This window comes from Bactrocera tryoni, chromosome 2 (genome assembly GCF_016617805.1).
Source record: "Bactrocera tryoni isolate S06 chromosome 2, CSIRO_BtryS06_freeze2, whole genome shotgun sequence".
Classification (NCBI taxonomy): domain Eukaryota; kingdom Metazoa; phylum Arthropoda; class Insecta; order Diptera; family Tephritidae; genus Bactrocera; species Bactrocera tryoni.
This window is the reverse complement of record NC_052500.1, coordinates 14,429,026-14,444,273: the sequence shown is the minus strand read 5'-3', so window position 1 is coordinate 14,444,273 and position 15,248 is coordinate 14,429,026. Positions and strand designations below refer to the sequence as shown.

The 15,248-nt window shown below is 36.5% G+C and overlaps 1 protein-coding gene across 8 annotated transcripts in view; it reads left to right on the top strand.

Moving 5' to 3' along the window:
- The window catches only part of LOC120767370 (nesprin-1), a 200,442-nt gene that overhangs the window by 55,550 nt on the left and 129,644 nt on the right, over positions 1-15,248 (top strand). For all 8 annotated transcript variants that reach the window (XM_040093348.1, XM_040093349.1, XM_040093342.1 and 5 more), the window contains 3 exons: positions 11,580-11,852; positions 14,676-14,839; positions 14,911-15,187. In XM_040093348.1, coding sequence (XP_039949282.1) covers positions 11,580-11,852; positions 14,676-14,839; positions 14,911-15,187 — 714 coding nt within the window. The remainder of the gene's footprint in view (positions 1-11,579; positions 11,853-14,675; positions 14,840-14,910; positions 15,188-15,248) is intronic.

Genomic DNA, 15,248 nt, shown 5'->3' with positions numbered 1-15,248 from the left:
TTTTTTATGCCCAGAATTCTTACTAATATTATCAAAGATATCATACGTAGGTTCCGAAGGAAAATTATAACTTTCTTAGACTCATAAAAAACTGCTTAAAAGTGTTAGTAGTGGAAAGACATTCCGAAAGGTTAAAAGGAGCACTCATCAGGGCTACTTTTTCCACTGCTATGAATCGTGGTGTTTAAAGACCTATTCAATGAAGTCGAGGAACGAGGTTTAGCCAAACATAAGGCTGACGACATTTATTCTAAAATTAAAATTTAAAAACACCGTTTATGAGTTAATCGAAGGGCAGCTTAACTTGGTATCCATCTGGTCGAATAGAAGCGGCTTAGCCGTTAATCAAAGTAAAACTGAAATGATTTTATTTACTAGGAAGTATAGATCCCAAATGTGTCTCTTCCCTCACTTGGAGTCTCACGTCTTCAACCAGTGGATAAGGTGATTTACCTAGATCTTATCTTTGATAGATAGCTTCTATGCAGCCCAAATATTAAAGAGAGAGTAAGGAAGGCATCGGCTGCCTTATATTGCTGTAAAGGAGCTACTAGCAAAAAGAGGGACTCTCTCCTAAGATAGTTTTTTGGATCTAAGAAACTGTAGTCATTATACGCCTTCTAAAAAACTTGAAGGTGTTAAAAGAGTAGCTCTCATTGGCATCTCCAGTGCACTACGGACTACACCAACAATAGCACTTAATGCCATTTTAAACATAGCATTGAGCATTGCCGGCAGCTGTATTGCTGCGAAGAATGATCTAAGGCTCAGGGAAGCTTACTTTATTAAGGACTTCGAACAACAACACGTCAAAATTCATTCCTCCTTTAACTACTTTCCTAAAAACTTGGATCACAGAATCACAGAGGGCACTCGTGATGGCCTTTTCTCTACTCATATACCGACGAAAGGGATGTTCATTGAGAGATCTCGCTGGAGAAAAAGCGCAGTAAACTTTTTCATTGGTTGGTCGAAGCTAGGAGAATTTGAAGGCGGAGTTTCTTTAAGAAACTCTTCGTCAATTTTAACTCTGGGCTGCCGAAAGACTGTAGGGGTTTCTGGCAGAAATGGCTGCTATTTTGGTGGCAGTAGACGTTCTTCTGCGAAGTTCAGTCTCTTGCAGAGAGGTGAGCATTCACTCGGATATCCGAACGGTAATACTTGCACTGAAATGGACCAATGGATCTGGCGTGCGCTTAGCAGGAGAAGGACGACGCCTGTGCGACTGCGAGGTCCTTCTGGCTTAGAGTAGAACGCAAGAGATCTCTTGGAACTTGCCTTGAGCAAATTCCATTTTGCCGAAATGTAGGAGTTCTTACTGGACACTGTCCAATAGACAATTAGGTGTTAAGGCCACAAATTTTAATGGACGCTAGTTGTCAAAGTCTAAGGAAATGTGAGGTGGAAACATGCAGGCACTTCTCTACTTTGTCTAGCTTTTGCAAGACTGAGGTTGAAAAATCTAGCTTTCTTGTCAGTCCGGTTCAAATTTGATCAGATGGGGATGAATTGGTGCCTCCTAATTGTTAGTTTAATGAAAGTTTTAATTAATGATTGATTTAATTTTTTAAGAACCACCCTAATGTTCATTCACAAAATTATATCCAAAGATGACGCTTTCAGCACAAAATTCCTTGCCAAATTTTCACATTTCAAATGTGCTCATAAAAATTTTAAAAATCATTAAAATGTACCTTTATACAGCAATAAAAACAATTTCGAAAACATTAAGAAGATCGTTAGTACACGCTCCAACAGATTCGTATATTATTTTTGAAAATTCTCAACCACAAAAAATGCTTTAGACATACACAAATGAAGCACATTAATACTCACCATGACTCATTGCAATCCTCATCCCACTTTTAGAAAGAGAAAATTCTATGGAAAATTGTCTGCCAGTAACGATGACTAAGTTCCAACAAATATTACTTGCGCACCCAAAACCCCCCAAAAAAATGTAAAAGTAAAAACAAATTGAGCAAAATGCAATTACATTTTCAGAACTAATGAAAAATTTCGTTTGGTACAGAAATAGAATAAATATGTGCAAATAAATACTGAGCGAATGGACGGCCATGTGGAAGACATTGTGCCAGCAGAGCAGCTTTCGAAGCAGGCGTCGGACTTGCGAAAAAAGGCAGAGTGAAAATTTTTGAAAGTGCAATGTACTCACACACAAATTCACCTACATACACATATGCAGTCAACATACACATACATACATATGTGAGCGTTTGTAAGAAGATCTAAGATGACTAAAGCAAGTTTTGTAATGACCGATGCGGCGAGCATTTATTCAAGAGAATGACCATTAGTGGTTCATATAAATATTTACACACACACATGCAAACATTTGGTCATACATATATAGGTGTGTACATTTTCGTTGTTCTCTGGTCTGCATTGGATCCGTTGGAATTTCTCTACTTTCCTTTGTTGCAAGGCTGCTGCTGCTTCTTCGGCTGCCACATATCTTTGTCTACCAAATATATTTAGTGGGCATTGTCTGAAAATACTCACAATGCAGCTGGCGGTTTTGCGTACTTTCGAGGTGAAAAATAGCAATAAGGAAATGAACAAAGAATAAACAAAGACTCAAGTAAACAAGTGCGAAAAGTTCGGAGTTTCGCAAATACAAATTGAAACTTTTTGTTTTTGGTTCACAGACTGCACGCACTTAGTCTAAAATATAGCACATACTGAGTGCCAAAAGATTACTTCTGGTATCTCATGTATATGTATGTACATGTTTATATGCATGATTTGTGAGTTCTCTTTAGCTTTCTTTCAAACGCTGGTGTTCAGTGACGTCAGGGCTAAGAATTTTCTTTAGTAAAAGTAGTAGTGAATGTTATAGGGGCTTAATCATACCTAAATGTGAGGAATAAATCTGTTAGATGAAAACATTATCCACGTCATTCTGTTCTTCTATGGTACTACAATTATGGGTCCGTCTGGGCTGAGGACACAAAACTTCTCCAGCTGCCTTCTATCCTTTGCTGTTTCCTGAAGTAATTTCGAGGAATGGTGTCGAGTTGACAGTCCTTGCCTGGACAAAAATTCGTTCTGGTTGCTTAGACCCGGCTGTCATAGGAACGGACTTCTATTCTTCGCTATTTCACGACAGTTGCACATCCCAACTGCAGACAGGTCACGGACACGGACACGGACACGGGAATGATGAGACATTAATATTTCATATATTATATTATATCAGTAGCACTTGTTGGGAAGAGTTATTCTAGCTTTGTTTGTTAGTGGAATTTATGCTGGTTTCGAGATATACGAAGTCCTTCACTTTTTGAAATTTACGAGTATAACTGCCAAGATGCGAGAAATCTTTGTGTGTCGCCACCGAGTACAATATCTTGTCTTCGTACATCATAAGACGAAACTCTTTCGCTTCTTTTCCTAGGCTGTGAAAGGTTGCATCCACGGCTATATCGGGTCAGATTAGTGGCGCCTTTCACTTTTACTAATATTTTATTGAAGAAGATCCTTTCAAAAACCTGGTCTGCCATCGAACGGCTCGAAGAGGTTTTTCCGGTTTGTAACGCAGCTGATTGTTATGCTGAACATCATTCTACATAACCGTATGAGTTTGTCAGGGATACCAAATTTAGACGTGGCGTCGAATAAGCAGTTCCTTGAAATCGACAAAACAAATGATGGGATGTCTATCAACATATTGGGTTCCATGATTTATAGTTCCTCTGACTTACCTTTAACAATCTGGGTCCATTATAGTTACGTAGTCCCGACTTTCGTATTCCCAACTTTCCGTTATATTCACTAAAGCCACTGTTCCCAGAAGATCCCTGTTCCTAGGTCTGTTTCAGACTTCAATACAACCTACGACCATATTTACCCTATAGTTTACCCATTCTGGCGAGCGTATAGTTCATATCTATGTATGTTTATCTTCTGTAGTTTTTTTTTCTGCTGTTACACACGTTCAACGGGAAAGGTTGGGGTCTCCAACTGATTATATTGTATTATAAATTGTTTATCGTTGTTTATCCATAAAGAATCCTAATTATTTTGTACTTAAACACTTCACAGTACGAATGAGCATTTCGAAGTACTTACAGTTCGTTAGTACCGCGTTCGCTTTGTTCAAGGGAGCTTCGTCTGTATACACTTGACACTACACTCCTCAATTTTTGAGATTTCGATCAGAAAATATCCACACGTCCTTTTTGCTACAAGAAGCTGTTCATGTGTTGAAATCGCTGATATCGGACCACTTCAAGTCCTTGTATAGACAACTTTTTTATTTGACAAGACATCGTCTCGAAATTCAGCATAGATTACGATTATCCAAAGTAACGTTACAGTCCCCGAATATATTGTTCAGATCGGTCAATTATAGCGTATATCTGCCATACAAACTGATCGATCTACATCTAAGTAAAGATCTTTTCATACCATTTTTCTTGAATGATGAGACCTTTATCATAATTCTAATAATATCTTGCTTCTAAAAGCTAGGTCATACGTAGGTTTAACTTTTGTACCAAATAAGTAACGGAGTGACAAAAAATTGTTCCCGAAAGTTTGAAGCATTTTCTAAATGATCCCATCAGCAATAAATCTTCAACAACCTCGAAATCTTACTACGTTATCTTTTTGCTTACATTCACACGCTATAATACATATATGTTGTACATATAATACATATTGTACATATGTATGTATTTAATTTAATACAAAACTTAAAGGCAAGCAAACTATGAGCTCATTCGCGGTTCGCAGTTGAACTGAAAGGTTAAACAGCTGAGTAGTAAAAGTAATATTGAAAATAGTATATATATATATATATATACTAACATACATACACTCCAGTGTAAATATGTGCCTTTAGCGCAATGATAAAGCTTTGTTTTGTAATTTTTTTCTCATTCACTCGCTAAAATTAACTTAGAGTGATTCGCGCGCATGCCAGCCCCAAGTGCTACAACTCATGTGCATGTGTGTGTGTATGGGCACATAATTGTGGCGAATGCCGGCCGGCCGGCGTACACAAAACCGGCACAACCGCCGCCTGCATTTCATGGCGCTCTGCAGCTCACCTCCTCTCCTTACTGCAAATGCAACTATGCGCTAGACCGGTATTCGAATGTAGAAAGTATAGATGCAAGTATGTGCGTGTGAGTGTGTTTGTAAGCATGCGCTCGCTTGCATTGATAAATATATGCACGCCTCTCGCTTGTCGGGCACACAGAACACGCTTGCCGACGTTTATAGTTACCTGTAGACAATTATATTTAACACTTGCGAGTTAACTGCATTTTGCATTTGTAAACGCAATTGGCAATGCTAAAATGCAATTTCAATTGCATATTCTTATACCATATTCATATGTGATGGCAAATGCCATACTCGTATGTTAGTAAACCAGTTATTTGGCTTCAAACACGTACGTGCTGCTTGCAACATTTTATGACCATTTACAGGGGTAGCTAGAAAAGTCGGGGAGTTGGTGAAGTAGTTGATTTTAAATATAAACAAGAAAAAATTACACCTCGGTTGTAGCGATGCTATAATATTCTTCAACTTGACTTGCTTGTTTAGTTTCTATGGCAGCTATACGTTATAGTGATCCGATCTGAACAATATTTTAAGATATTGTAGCATTACCTTGGACAATAATCCATGCCATATTTCGTGAAGAAATCTTGCCAAATAAAAAAGTTTTCAATACAAGGACTTGATTTTGATCGATCAGGTTGTATGGCAGCTATATGCTATAGTGGTCCGATCTCAACCATTTCTTCGGAGATTGCATTTTTGCCTTAGCCAATAATCCATGTCGATTTTTGTGAGGATGCTGCTTCAAATGAGAAAGCTTTCCATACGAGGACTTGATTCCAGGAAATTTCTAAGAAAACTACGAAGACTCTTCTGCAAAGTATCATCCAAAATTAAATTTGTATTCAAAAGAAAATTTTGCATTTTGATATTTTACGAAAACCTCAGCTTCTTAAGCACTCAATAGACTCTCCTCGTTAACGCGCATACGCATTAATCCGAGCTCGGTTTGTGGCAAACCGCATATTAATTTGCTTCGGTGAATGCCACAAGCAGAATTCGGTGTTGTGGTATGAAAATATTTACTCATGAATAGGCAAACATACCTATGTACATATATATACCATAAATATTTGTTGTGATATGTTATTAAAAATTTTATGGACAAGTTTCTGCAAAGCTGTTGTCATTTTTTCTGCTGCGAAAGGAGTTGCGTGTACTCGATTTTTGATGTCCACTTTTGCGTTGATATGCAAAAAAACAACAAATTGTATAGTGATGGCGTGTGGTGGTCACCTGTTTCCTTGCTGCCATTTTATGAATTGCAACATTTGATTTTTTTTTGTTATAAGCTGCTATTGACATTACAGCCCATGAAGTTGGCAGACAAGTTTGCTTGATAAGATAACCGGATAAGCCGAGCCCACAAACTGAATTTACATATGTATACACAGCTTTAGTGACTTTAGTATTTTTAAAACCTTATTTTTTATTTTGAAATTTTTGTATTATTTTACGTATCAAAGTACTTTATTTAAGTTTGAATTTAGATTATACCCTTCTTTTAAGAAATCGTGTATCAAAAATATTATAAAATATCATATCTAAATTCATTAGTTGATGTCGCAATTTCAAAAGAAAAACGTTATTTTTTAGTAAACTGCGATTTAAAGAGAGCAAAATTCAAAAAGAAGTAGGCAGGCAGGCTTGTTTTGTTTTAGTAAAAGTTGCTTAAATGTATTATTTTTTTCATATCATTATATTTAAAATAATTTTGAGTGGGTCTGATAATATGTGGTCTAACATACCTTATGTACCACAAAAGGGTTAAAGTTCGCACTACATCTTACCGATGCTACCATTCTGATAGTATACTTTCAGGCGTTACTAGAGCTACCAATTTAAATATGTATATCCTATATTTTTCTAAGTTTCCAATAAAAATATTTTTATATATTTTACCAATCATAATAGTAAATTTATTTTTTTTAAGCAACAAAAAAACAATCTGATTAAAAATCGACTCAAAACCACAACGCTATCGATGTACAGTAAATTATTAAAAAAATTAGCAATTTCTTACTATTTGGTTTTTATATAGTACTTTTTTTCTAAATACACCTAAATGCATATATGATGTTTTTCGCATGACAATCGTGTATATATCACTAAATTAAGGTCACATGGCTGACGTAGTTGAACATACAGTCATTGAAACGTATTCAAAATATTTTAATATAAATAAAATTTATTTAGTGGCACATGCATATATCAATGACCCTATAGGGATATCAATTAATAACAAGATTTCCAAAGTGTTTTAAACGCAAATTACTAATATTTTACCAACGGCAAGGCTTTTACTTGACGGCATAAAAATGATTGAAATAAAGAGAGATCTATATTTTAGCTTTAAAAATAATAATATGCTAAGGTTTTCTCTGGGTGGATTAAGGCTTAGCCAGCAACTCAGTGGATTTGGTAAAAAAACTGATTTTTCTCCAGCCCAGTTGTCCAATGTCTCTAAAGTAGGGGCATTGAGCCTGAGTTACCTTCTGAGAATCTATTAATTTCCTGCTTGCAGAACCTTACGCAATGAGACTTAGTAGTGGCGCTACATATAGCCATAATTGCCATAATTGGTTCTGTTATGCGCTCAATTTCGGCCTGAAAGACTGAGTCGTAATCATTTAGTTTGAAGCAACCTTCTTGTGATGGATGGAGAAGCTAATTAGTCCTATTTCACCCTTTGATTCGTCTATAAATGTTTAGACTTCGAACTGTCAAAATCATAATAGTCTATTTTTCCTTACTGGAGAAAGAAAACTGTGTGTCTAATTCCACGTGTTCCTCATTTTTCGATCGCATTGCCAACTTAGCCCGAGTTCATTTACAAGGTCAAGTATGAACTATGCCAATGGCCTAAAATCATGAGCCGGCTGGTCGTAAGCATTTCCTCATACTTCACTTGTATGTGCGTAAAGGACCCTTTCTATGAACATGGATAGGTGTTTAAGAATCATCGCCGAACAGAGGACAGCAAGACCCTTAATGATTTGAAATAACTAAAAGCTCTGGTAACCATTTCTTGGAATAACGAATCCGTCATCCTGGCTGGGTCAGAAATGTCTCCCGTCGTACCGTGGAATATGAGTATCTAATAATCTGGGAATCCGTTCCCACCATAGTTGCGTCTACGTAACCGTCAAGGAAACGGTTTTTTATTCGGTCAAACATTTTCAACTCTGCAGCATTCCTCCAAAGTACTTATTTATTTATTTTATATTTGAAAATAAAGCTCGAAATGTAACAGTTTTCATAAATGGGTCACAGATTTTCTTAATAAAGGGTGATTCATTCTGAGGTTCCGTACTTAAAAAAAAAAAAAAACACGGAAACTTCAAATTCTTTAGAAAAAAATTTGTCTCGAAAACGTCAGTTCTTCTTGGAATCGTACAAAAGCTTTCAATTTGAGATCTCGACGTAAAATGCGCCTAGTCTTTCCATACGTCAGTCCAAGTTGCTGCGAACTTTACCGAATCGACTCGCCACGGTCCTTGTGTACCCTTTCATTCTTCACTGCGTACTGGACAGCGAAGGGCGCAAAACACATTCTTCTCCCTACAGGGGCTTTAGTTGCTGTTTGCCTATAGTATTTACAAATAAAGATACACAAATATACATATATATATATACATATATGTACATACATATTAAGTGACTAAATTTGCTAATCAAATAAATTTACTCTACTCAAATTTCAAATGCAAATTTTGTATGTATGTATATAATATATGTACATATGTACACTAATTGACACTAAACAAATTCAATAGCAAAATTTAGTTGATCACAACAACAAGCACAAACAATGATATAACAATAAACTAATTGTGAACTGCACACACTTTTGTGTTTGATTGCATATCTGTAGATACATAAGTGTGCATATACTTATGTATATGTGTATGTCTCTTTCAACACGTCCGATCGGAGCTGCGCGTCTGACACCTCGGTTTTACGAAAATGTTAAACAAACTATAAAAATGTGATTAAAAATTAGCTGAGCTACAAAAAGCTTTTTGATTACACACACACCCCTACACCCATAAGCACACTTACATACATATGTAAGTAGCATATGTGTGTGGATGGCTGTGTGTTTTTGTTCAAATGTGTTTGCATAGCTTGACAGTTGTGCGGTGATTTGTTTGAACTTTAAAATCCAAGCACTCACACCCAAAAACAAAAACAAAATAACGCGTCTTTATTGCTTTTGGGTTTTATTTTTTCCATTTTATACTTTTTTACAGTTTGTTTATGGATGAGTTCAAGGTGAGCACATCGTGCGACGCGCCAGCGACTGCCATGGCTTTTGTCGCTTTTGCCGTTGATTTATGTAGTCCATCTCGGTTTCAATGAATGCCGGTGCTATAAAACTTTTGAAATCCTAATTTTGGATTATCGTTGTTGTTTTTGTTATGTTTTGAAAATAAATGTGCGTGAAGTAAGTCTATTGATTTTTAAAGCATTCGTTTCGGAAGCCACACGATTTACGTGATTTTATCTAGAAACTACATAAGTACACTACATAGGTATATGCGAATGTGCCTATGTACATATGTGTACGCATGTATTTATGTAACATATTTGCATACTATACATATGTATATAGATATAGGCGTGCGTATTTCCTCATATACATATGTAGGCCCCCCACTTCCGTCTGCAATTAGAAATTTCTTAAGTGAACTTCGCCAAAAGTTTGTGCGCTCTTTGTTTGCACTCTTCGCATTGCAATGCGTGTTTACCGTTATAGCGATTAGTATGCATTCGCATTTTGCGCGAAGTATGTCTAATTTGTCTCTTCCGTCATGCAATTTGCATACTTTGCCTACTTGGCTAACAACTTGGTAGGATTCGCCGCGCATAACCGATGTTTGTATGTATGTGTTTTTGTGTGTGAATTATGCTTTTCATGCCCATAAGTCACGTGATCTCTTTTATTGCTTTATCATTATGGAGTTGCGCAAAGAATGCCGTTAAATGTTGTCGGTTCTTCAACTTTTTGCCAAACCAAATTTCTTAAGTCTGCAAACTAAGCAATTACACGCACACACATTAGGGTGGGTAAAAAAAATATATATTTTTGTTCGCTAGGTACTTTGAAAAATAGGTACTTACATAGACACCTCTAAGGAAGTCACTCCAAATATGAGCTATGAATTGAAGGTTTTCCGCCTTACAGTTTCCCACTTTTTAAAGAAAAAACATATAACCATCAAATTGAAGGGTATTATCATTCGAAGGAACATCCTTTGCCATTTATTATTTGAAGATGGTTCATCCGTTGAGTCCAATTTTCAATGACTCGTCCAAGCATTTTGACTGGTAATTGATGAACGACACGCGTGTCATTTTGCTCCAAGGCCTGAATTGAAGCGGGATTGTTCGCATAGACTTTAGACTTTACATATCCCCACTGGAAAATGTCTAACGGTATGATATCACACGATCTTGGTCGCCAATCGATCAGCCCAAAGCGTCAAATTATTTGCTCACAGTAGTGTTCTCTCAATAAATCCATTGATTGATGTGATGTGTGGGAAGTGGCGCCGTCTTGTTGAAACCAAATGTCGCCGAGATCACGAGCTTCAATTTTTGGCATCAAATAGTCGGTTGCCATGATGGCGCGATAACGGTTGCCATTGACGGTTACGTCCTCACCGGCATCATTTTTGAAGAAATATGGACCGATGATTCCACCGGCTCACAGTACACACCAAACATTTGTTTGTTGTGGATGAAGTGGCAGCTCTTCAAGCTTTTTATCTTCATGTTACTCTTCGTCTTTCGTTTGCTTACTTATCCTATGATCCAGAAATGGGCCTCATCGCTGAACAAAATTTGGTTCGAAAACGTCGGATCTTCTTGGAATTTTTCAATAGCCCATAGAGCGAAAATATGTTGTTTATGAATGTCGAGCGACTTCAGTTCTTGTACAAGCAGTACTTTGTACGCTCTCAATTTAAGATCTCAACATAAAATACGCCAAGTTGTTCCACACGTCAGTCCGAGTTGCTGCGAATGCGCCGTATCGACTCTCCACGGCCTTCGTGTATATTCTCAGCTACAGCTGCTATATTTTCTTCACTGCGTGGTGGACATGGTCTATTCGGTCGAATATTACCCAATAATGAATGCTGGGTCTCAAGATGGATGATGGTGTTGCGAATAGCCCGCTCAGTAGGCCGATTATGGTGAAAAAGTACCTTTTCTTGGATCACCCGTTATAAAAAAAATATATGTACAAAATATTAAAAAAAAAAAATTAAAGAAATTAGCGTCCATTTTTCTGCTCTACAAAAATCTCTCAATAATTCCTTATAAAATATGATTTTTTTACTTACCCTAACACACATACATATTTGTACATACATACAGTTGTAAATTACATTGGAATGTTTCTGTTTGTAATTAGAATGTTTCTTTGCTTACCATTTATTTTAATTGTGTCTGTCTGTTTATTTATTTTCATATTCTAGCGTGTTCCACCGCTTCGTGTTGACGATTTAATCAACGATTTACGCGACGGTACCAAACTTATTGCACTTTTGGAAGTGCTTTCCGGCGAACGTTTGCCCGTGGAGAAGGGTCGCGTTCTACGACGTCCGCATTTCCTCAGCAATGCCAATACAGCCTTACAATTCTTAGCTAGTAAACGTATTAAATTGGTGAATATCAACCCGGCAGATTTGGTGGATGGGAGACCACCAGTTGTGTTGGGTCTGATATGGACCATCATATTGTACTTCCAGGTAAGTCAAAGTTTGCTGTAAAAATGTATTTATACTTAATAAAATTCTACAAATGTAAATATATAAATATATTGGATTGAAAGAAGAAGAACATATTTTTTAACATTAAGCTTTAAAGTGTATACTTTAGTGGATTTTGAAGGCACCCTTTATTTGCACTCTTCACATGTATACTAAAATATTAGTTGCTTATCTTCAGAAGATTTTAAAAACTTAGTAATAAATAAATTGTGAAACCACCAAAACCAAAATCTCCTCACTCTGAAATGCAAAAAGATTTATCTGTGCAATGTCAAAAAAAGCATCCATAAACCGATAGTTGTAATTATTTTCTTATACAAAGCTTTGCAGTACATACAAATAGAACTTTATAGTCTTCTCTTCTTCTACCTCCTGATTGATTCTACAACAGTCCTTGTATGGATATTAGGCAGTGACCTTTTAGCCCTCCTACTAGTTTTTATACCATCCACTTTGAATTTTAATAGTTGGCAAGTGCGTACGTTAATGCCACATTTGCTGTTGAGCAAATTAGGGATTGACTCCACCGAGACTCAGCTATATTTATAACATGATTTAACAGCTTCAAGTAGCCAGAGGCACAAAATTTCCCTTTTTTCCGGTGTCTATTTGTAGGATGGTGCCTGCTGTGTCTTCTTGATTTACTTCACAGCTACCGAATTAGGTTAGTTCGTAGGTTTGATCCAAAAATCGATGAATCTCACTTGAACAGATATTCGTCCTTTGCGCTACCCATAAACTAACTCTAAAAGTGGATCCACTACCAGCTAGTTCGCTAAGTTCGCCAAAGATGTGTCTACCGGGATATTTTAATCTCCGTCCGGCAAAAGCCTATCAAAAGAGGAGGAAGTGGTACAGTGATTCCACTTCCACACAGCTTTAACAATAAGCGTCCAATTGAATATTGGACCGTGTTGAGTCATAACATCTACAATTACAGGAAGATTAAATTTGCTAAGACCCAGTCGTTTGGAAGACCTTTTACGTTTTACTCTGGCCCAAATGGATCTCGCAGACTCTCCGTAGGTAACTAGGTAACTAATATTATCTGGGTATTCAGTCATATAGGCGTAGAAGAAAATGAAAAGGCAGATGGGCTAATTCTCTCGGGATAAGCTGGAAACACAATTTCTCTAATCTGCCCAAACCATTGAGCTCCTTCAAGGGCTGTTTGAATCATCGGACCCTAGAGAAACACGTCAGGTCTTGGAATACAAGCAACAAAGGGGATACCACAAAGTTCTTTCGGGTGCTGATGTTGGACAGACCCAAAATGCTTCTACTTCTTGACAAAAGGGAGCTTAGTAATATTGTAGGGGTTTTCACAGGGCACCTACACTTAGGATCCCACCTCTAGGAGGAAAAGTGGATTATATTCTAGTTTTATGGCATCACAAAGGACTGCTTATTGTAGTCCAAGTGCGATCAAGATCAGCCATTAAACCTAACCTAATCTAATATATGTATGTAGAATAATAGCGAAACATGGCCGCCGAGGTGTTGCAAGATGGATGTCGTCTTCTAGACCTTATTCCGCTCAACAGTAGGTTTTTTTTATCGTCTTCACCTTCCACTGTCTATCATCATCTAATTCGCTTTTTTTGACTTCAAAGCAATTGTTGTTTTTGAAAAATAGCCGTAGGCAAGCACGTTACGCAAAAAATTGTGGGGTCATAAACTTGAATCGGCTACCACTTATCCATTATTTCAATTAGTTTGCGTTAGCTGTGAATTTGAACACTTTCTTAACATTCCCTTTCCCTTAACCTTTGTATATTGGTAAAAAATTGCACTTTAATTATTGATACTTTCACCAACTTAAACATTTATGTATTTATGTAAAGCAACAAATTACAAAAGTAATAACCGTGTAAACAATTGTGTGTACTTCTTTCCTTTCTATCTTTTTGTCTCTTTTTGAAAATCGTTTTCATTTCGAACGATTTGTTTTATTCGCAATTATTTTTTTGCTAACAAACAAGCTTCATAAGAAGAGGCGGAAAAAATTAGTAGTAGTAATAAATTATGCGCCACAGGTAGGTTTGTAGCCGTTGGTTGTTATGAATGAATTGATATACTGCTTTTTTTAACTTCGGTTGAAGCATAAATATTGCACAAGCCACACACGCAATTATGATTTGAAGTTCATGTATTTTTGAAAAGCCACTCTTTGACATTTTTTGTTAATGGTAGAAAAGGAATAAAAAAAATAATTACCAGCATATTTTTGGGTTCAAAACTTTTCACTGAACTTTAGCTTAATTTTACAACATTTTCGAAATATTCGAATATGTCTAAATATTTTTTGTTTATATGAATATTTTTGAAAACCACTTTTTGAATATTTTGCATTGATATTCACGAGGGTTTTTTGGCTTTAGAACTTTTAACTGAACTTTAGCTTAATCTTACATCATTTTCGAAATATTCGAAATTTTCGAAAATTCTTTTTCAAAATTTTCGAAGTATTGGAAATTTTCGAAAATTCTTAAAACTTCATTTTTTATTAGTTTTTTAAATATAATAATTCCGATTATTTTGGTTTGTGGTAGAAAAGAACAAAAAAGACATTTACAAGCGTATTTTTGTGTTCGAAACTTTACGCTGAACTTAAGCTTAGTTTTATAATATTTTCGAAATATTCGAAATTTTCGAAAATATTTTTTTTATTAGTATTTTAAGAATTATTTTCATTATGAAGACTGCTACATTTAGATTTATATTCCTTTACTCATCTATAATTATTTCTTGCGCCATTATTTGTACTACATTTTTACTTTTCCTTCCACGCGTCCGCCACAGATTGAGGAGAACAGCCGCAACCTTGAATATTTGGGTCATGGTATCAGCGGTTCGGTTAGTTCTCTGGACAGCGTTGGCAAGAATGTCAGCGATCAAAAGGCTGAGAAATGGAAGCAAGGTGCTAGGAAGACTCTATTAAATTGGGTTACCAATGCCTTGCCAAAGTAAGTTGCAAACGCCTGACTACAACATTTATATTTTACTAATTTTCAAAAATTTTCCGTGCCTGCTGCAGAGACAGCGGTATTGAGGTAAAGGATTTCGGTGCCAGTTGGAGAGATGGTGTCGCCTTCCTAGCCCTGATTGATGCCATTAAGGCGAATCTTGTCAATTTGGCTGATTTGAAGAAGGCCAACAATCGTCAACGTCTGGAAACTGCTTTCGATGTGGCCGAAAGCAAGCTGGGCATTGCCAAATTGTTGGACGCTGAGGATGTGGATGTACCCAAGCCGGATGAAAAGAGTATAATGACATATGTGGCGCAATTTTTGCACAAGTACCCTGAACCAAAAGTGAGTAATGATTTCCATTTGACGAGAATGTGCCTTTACTAGAGTTGTTAACAATTTACCT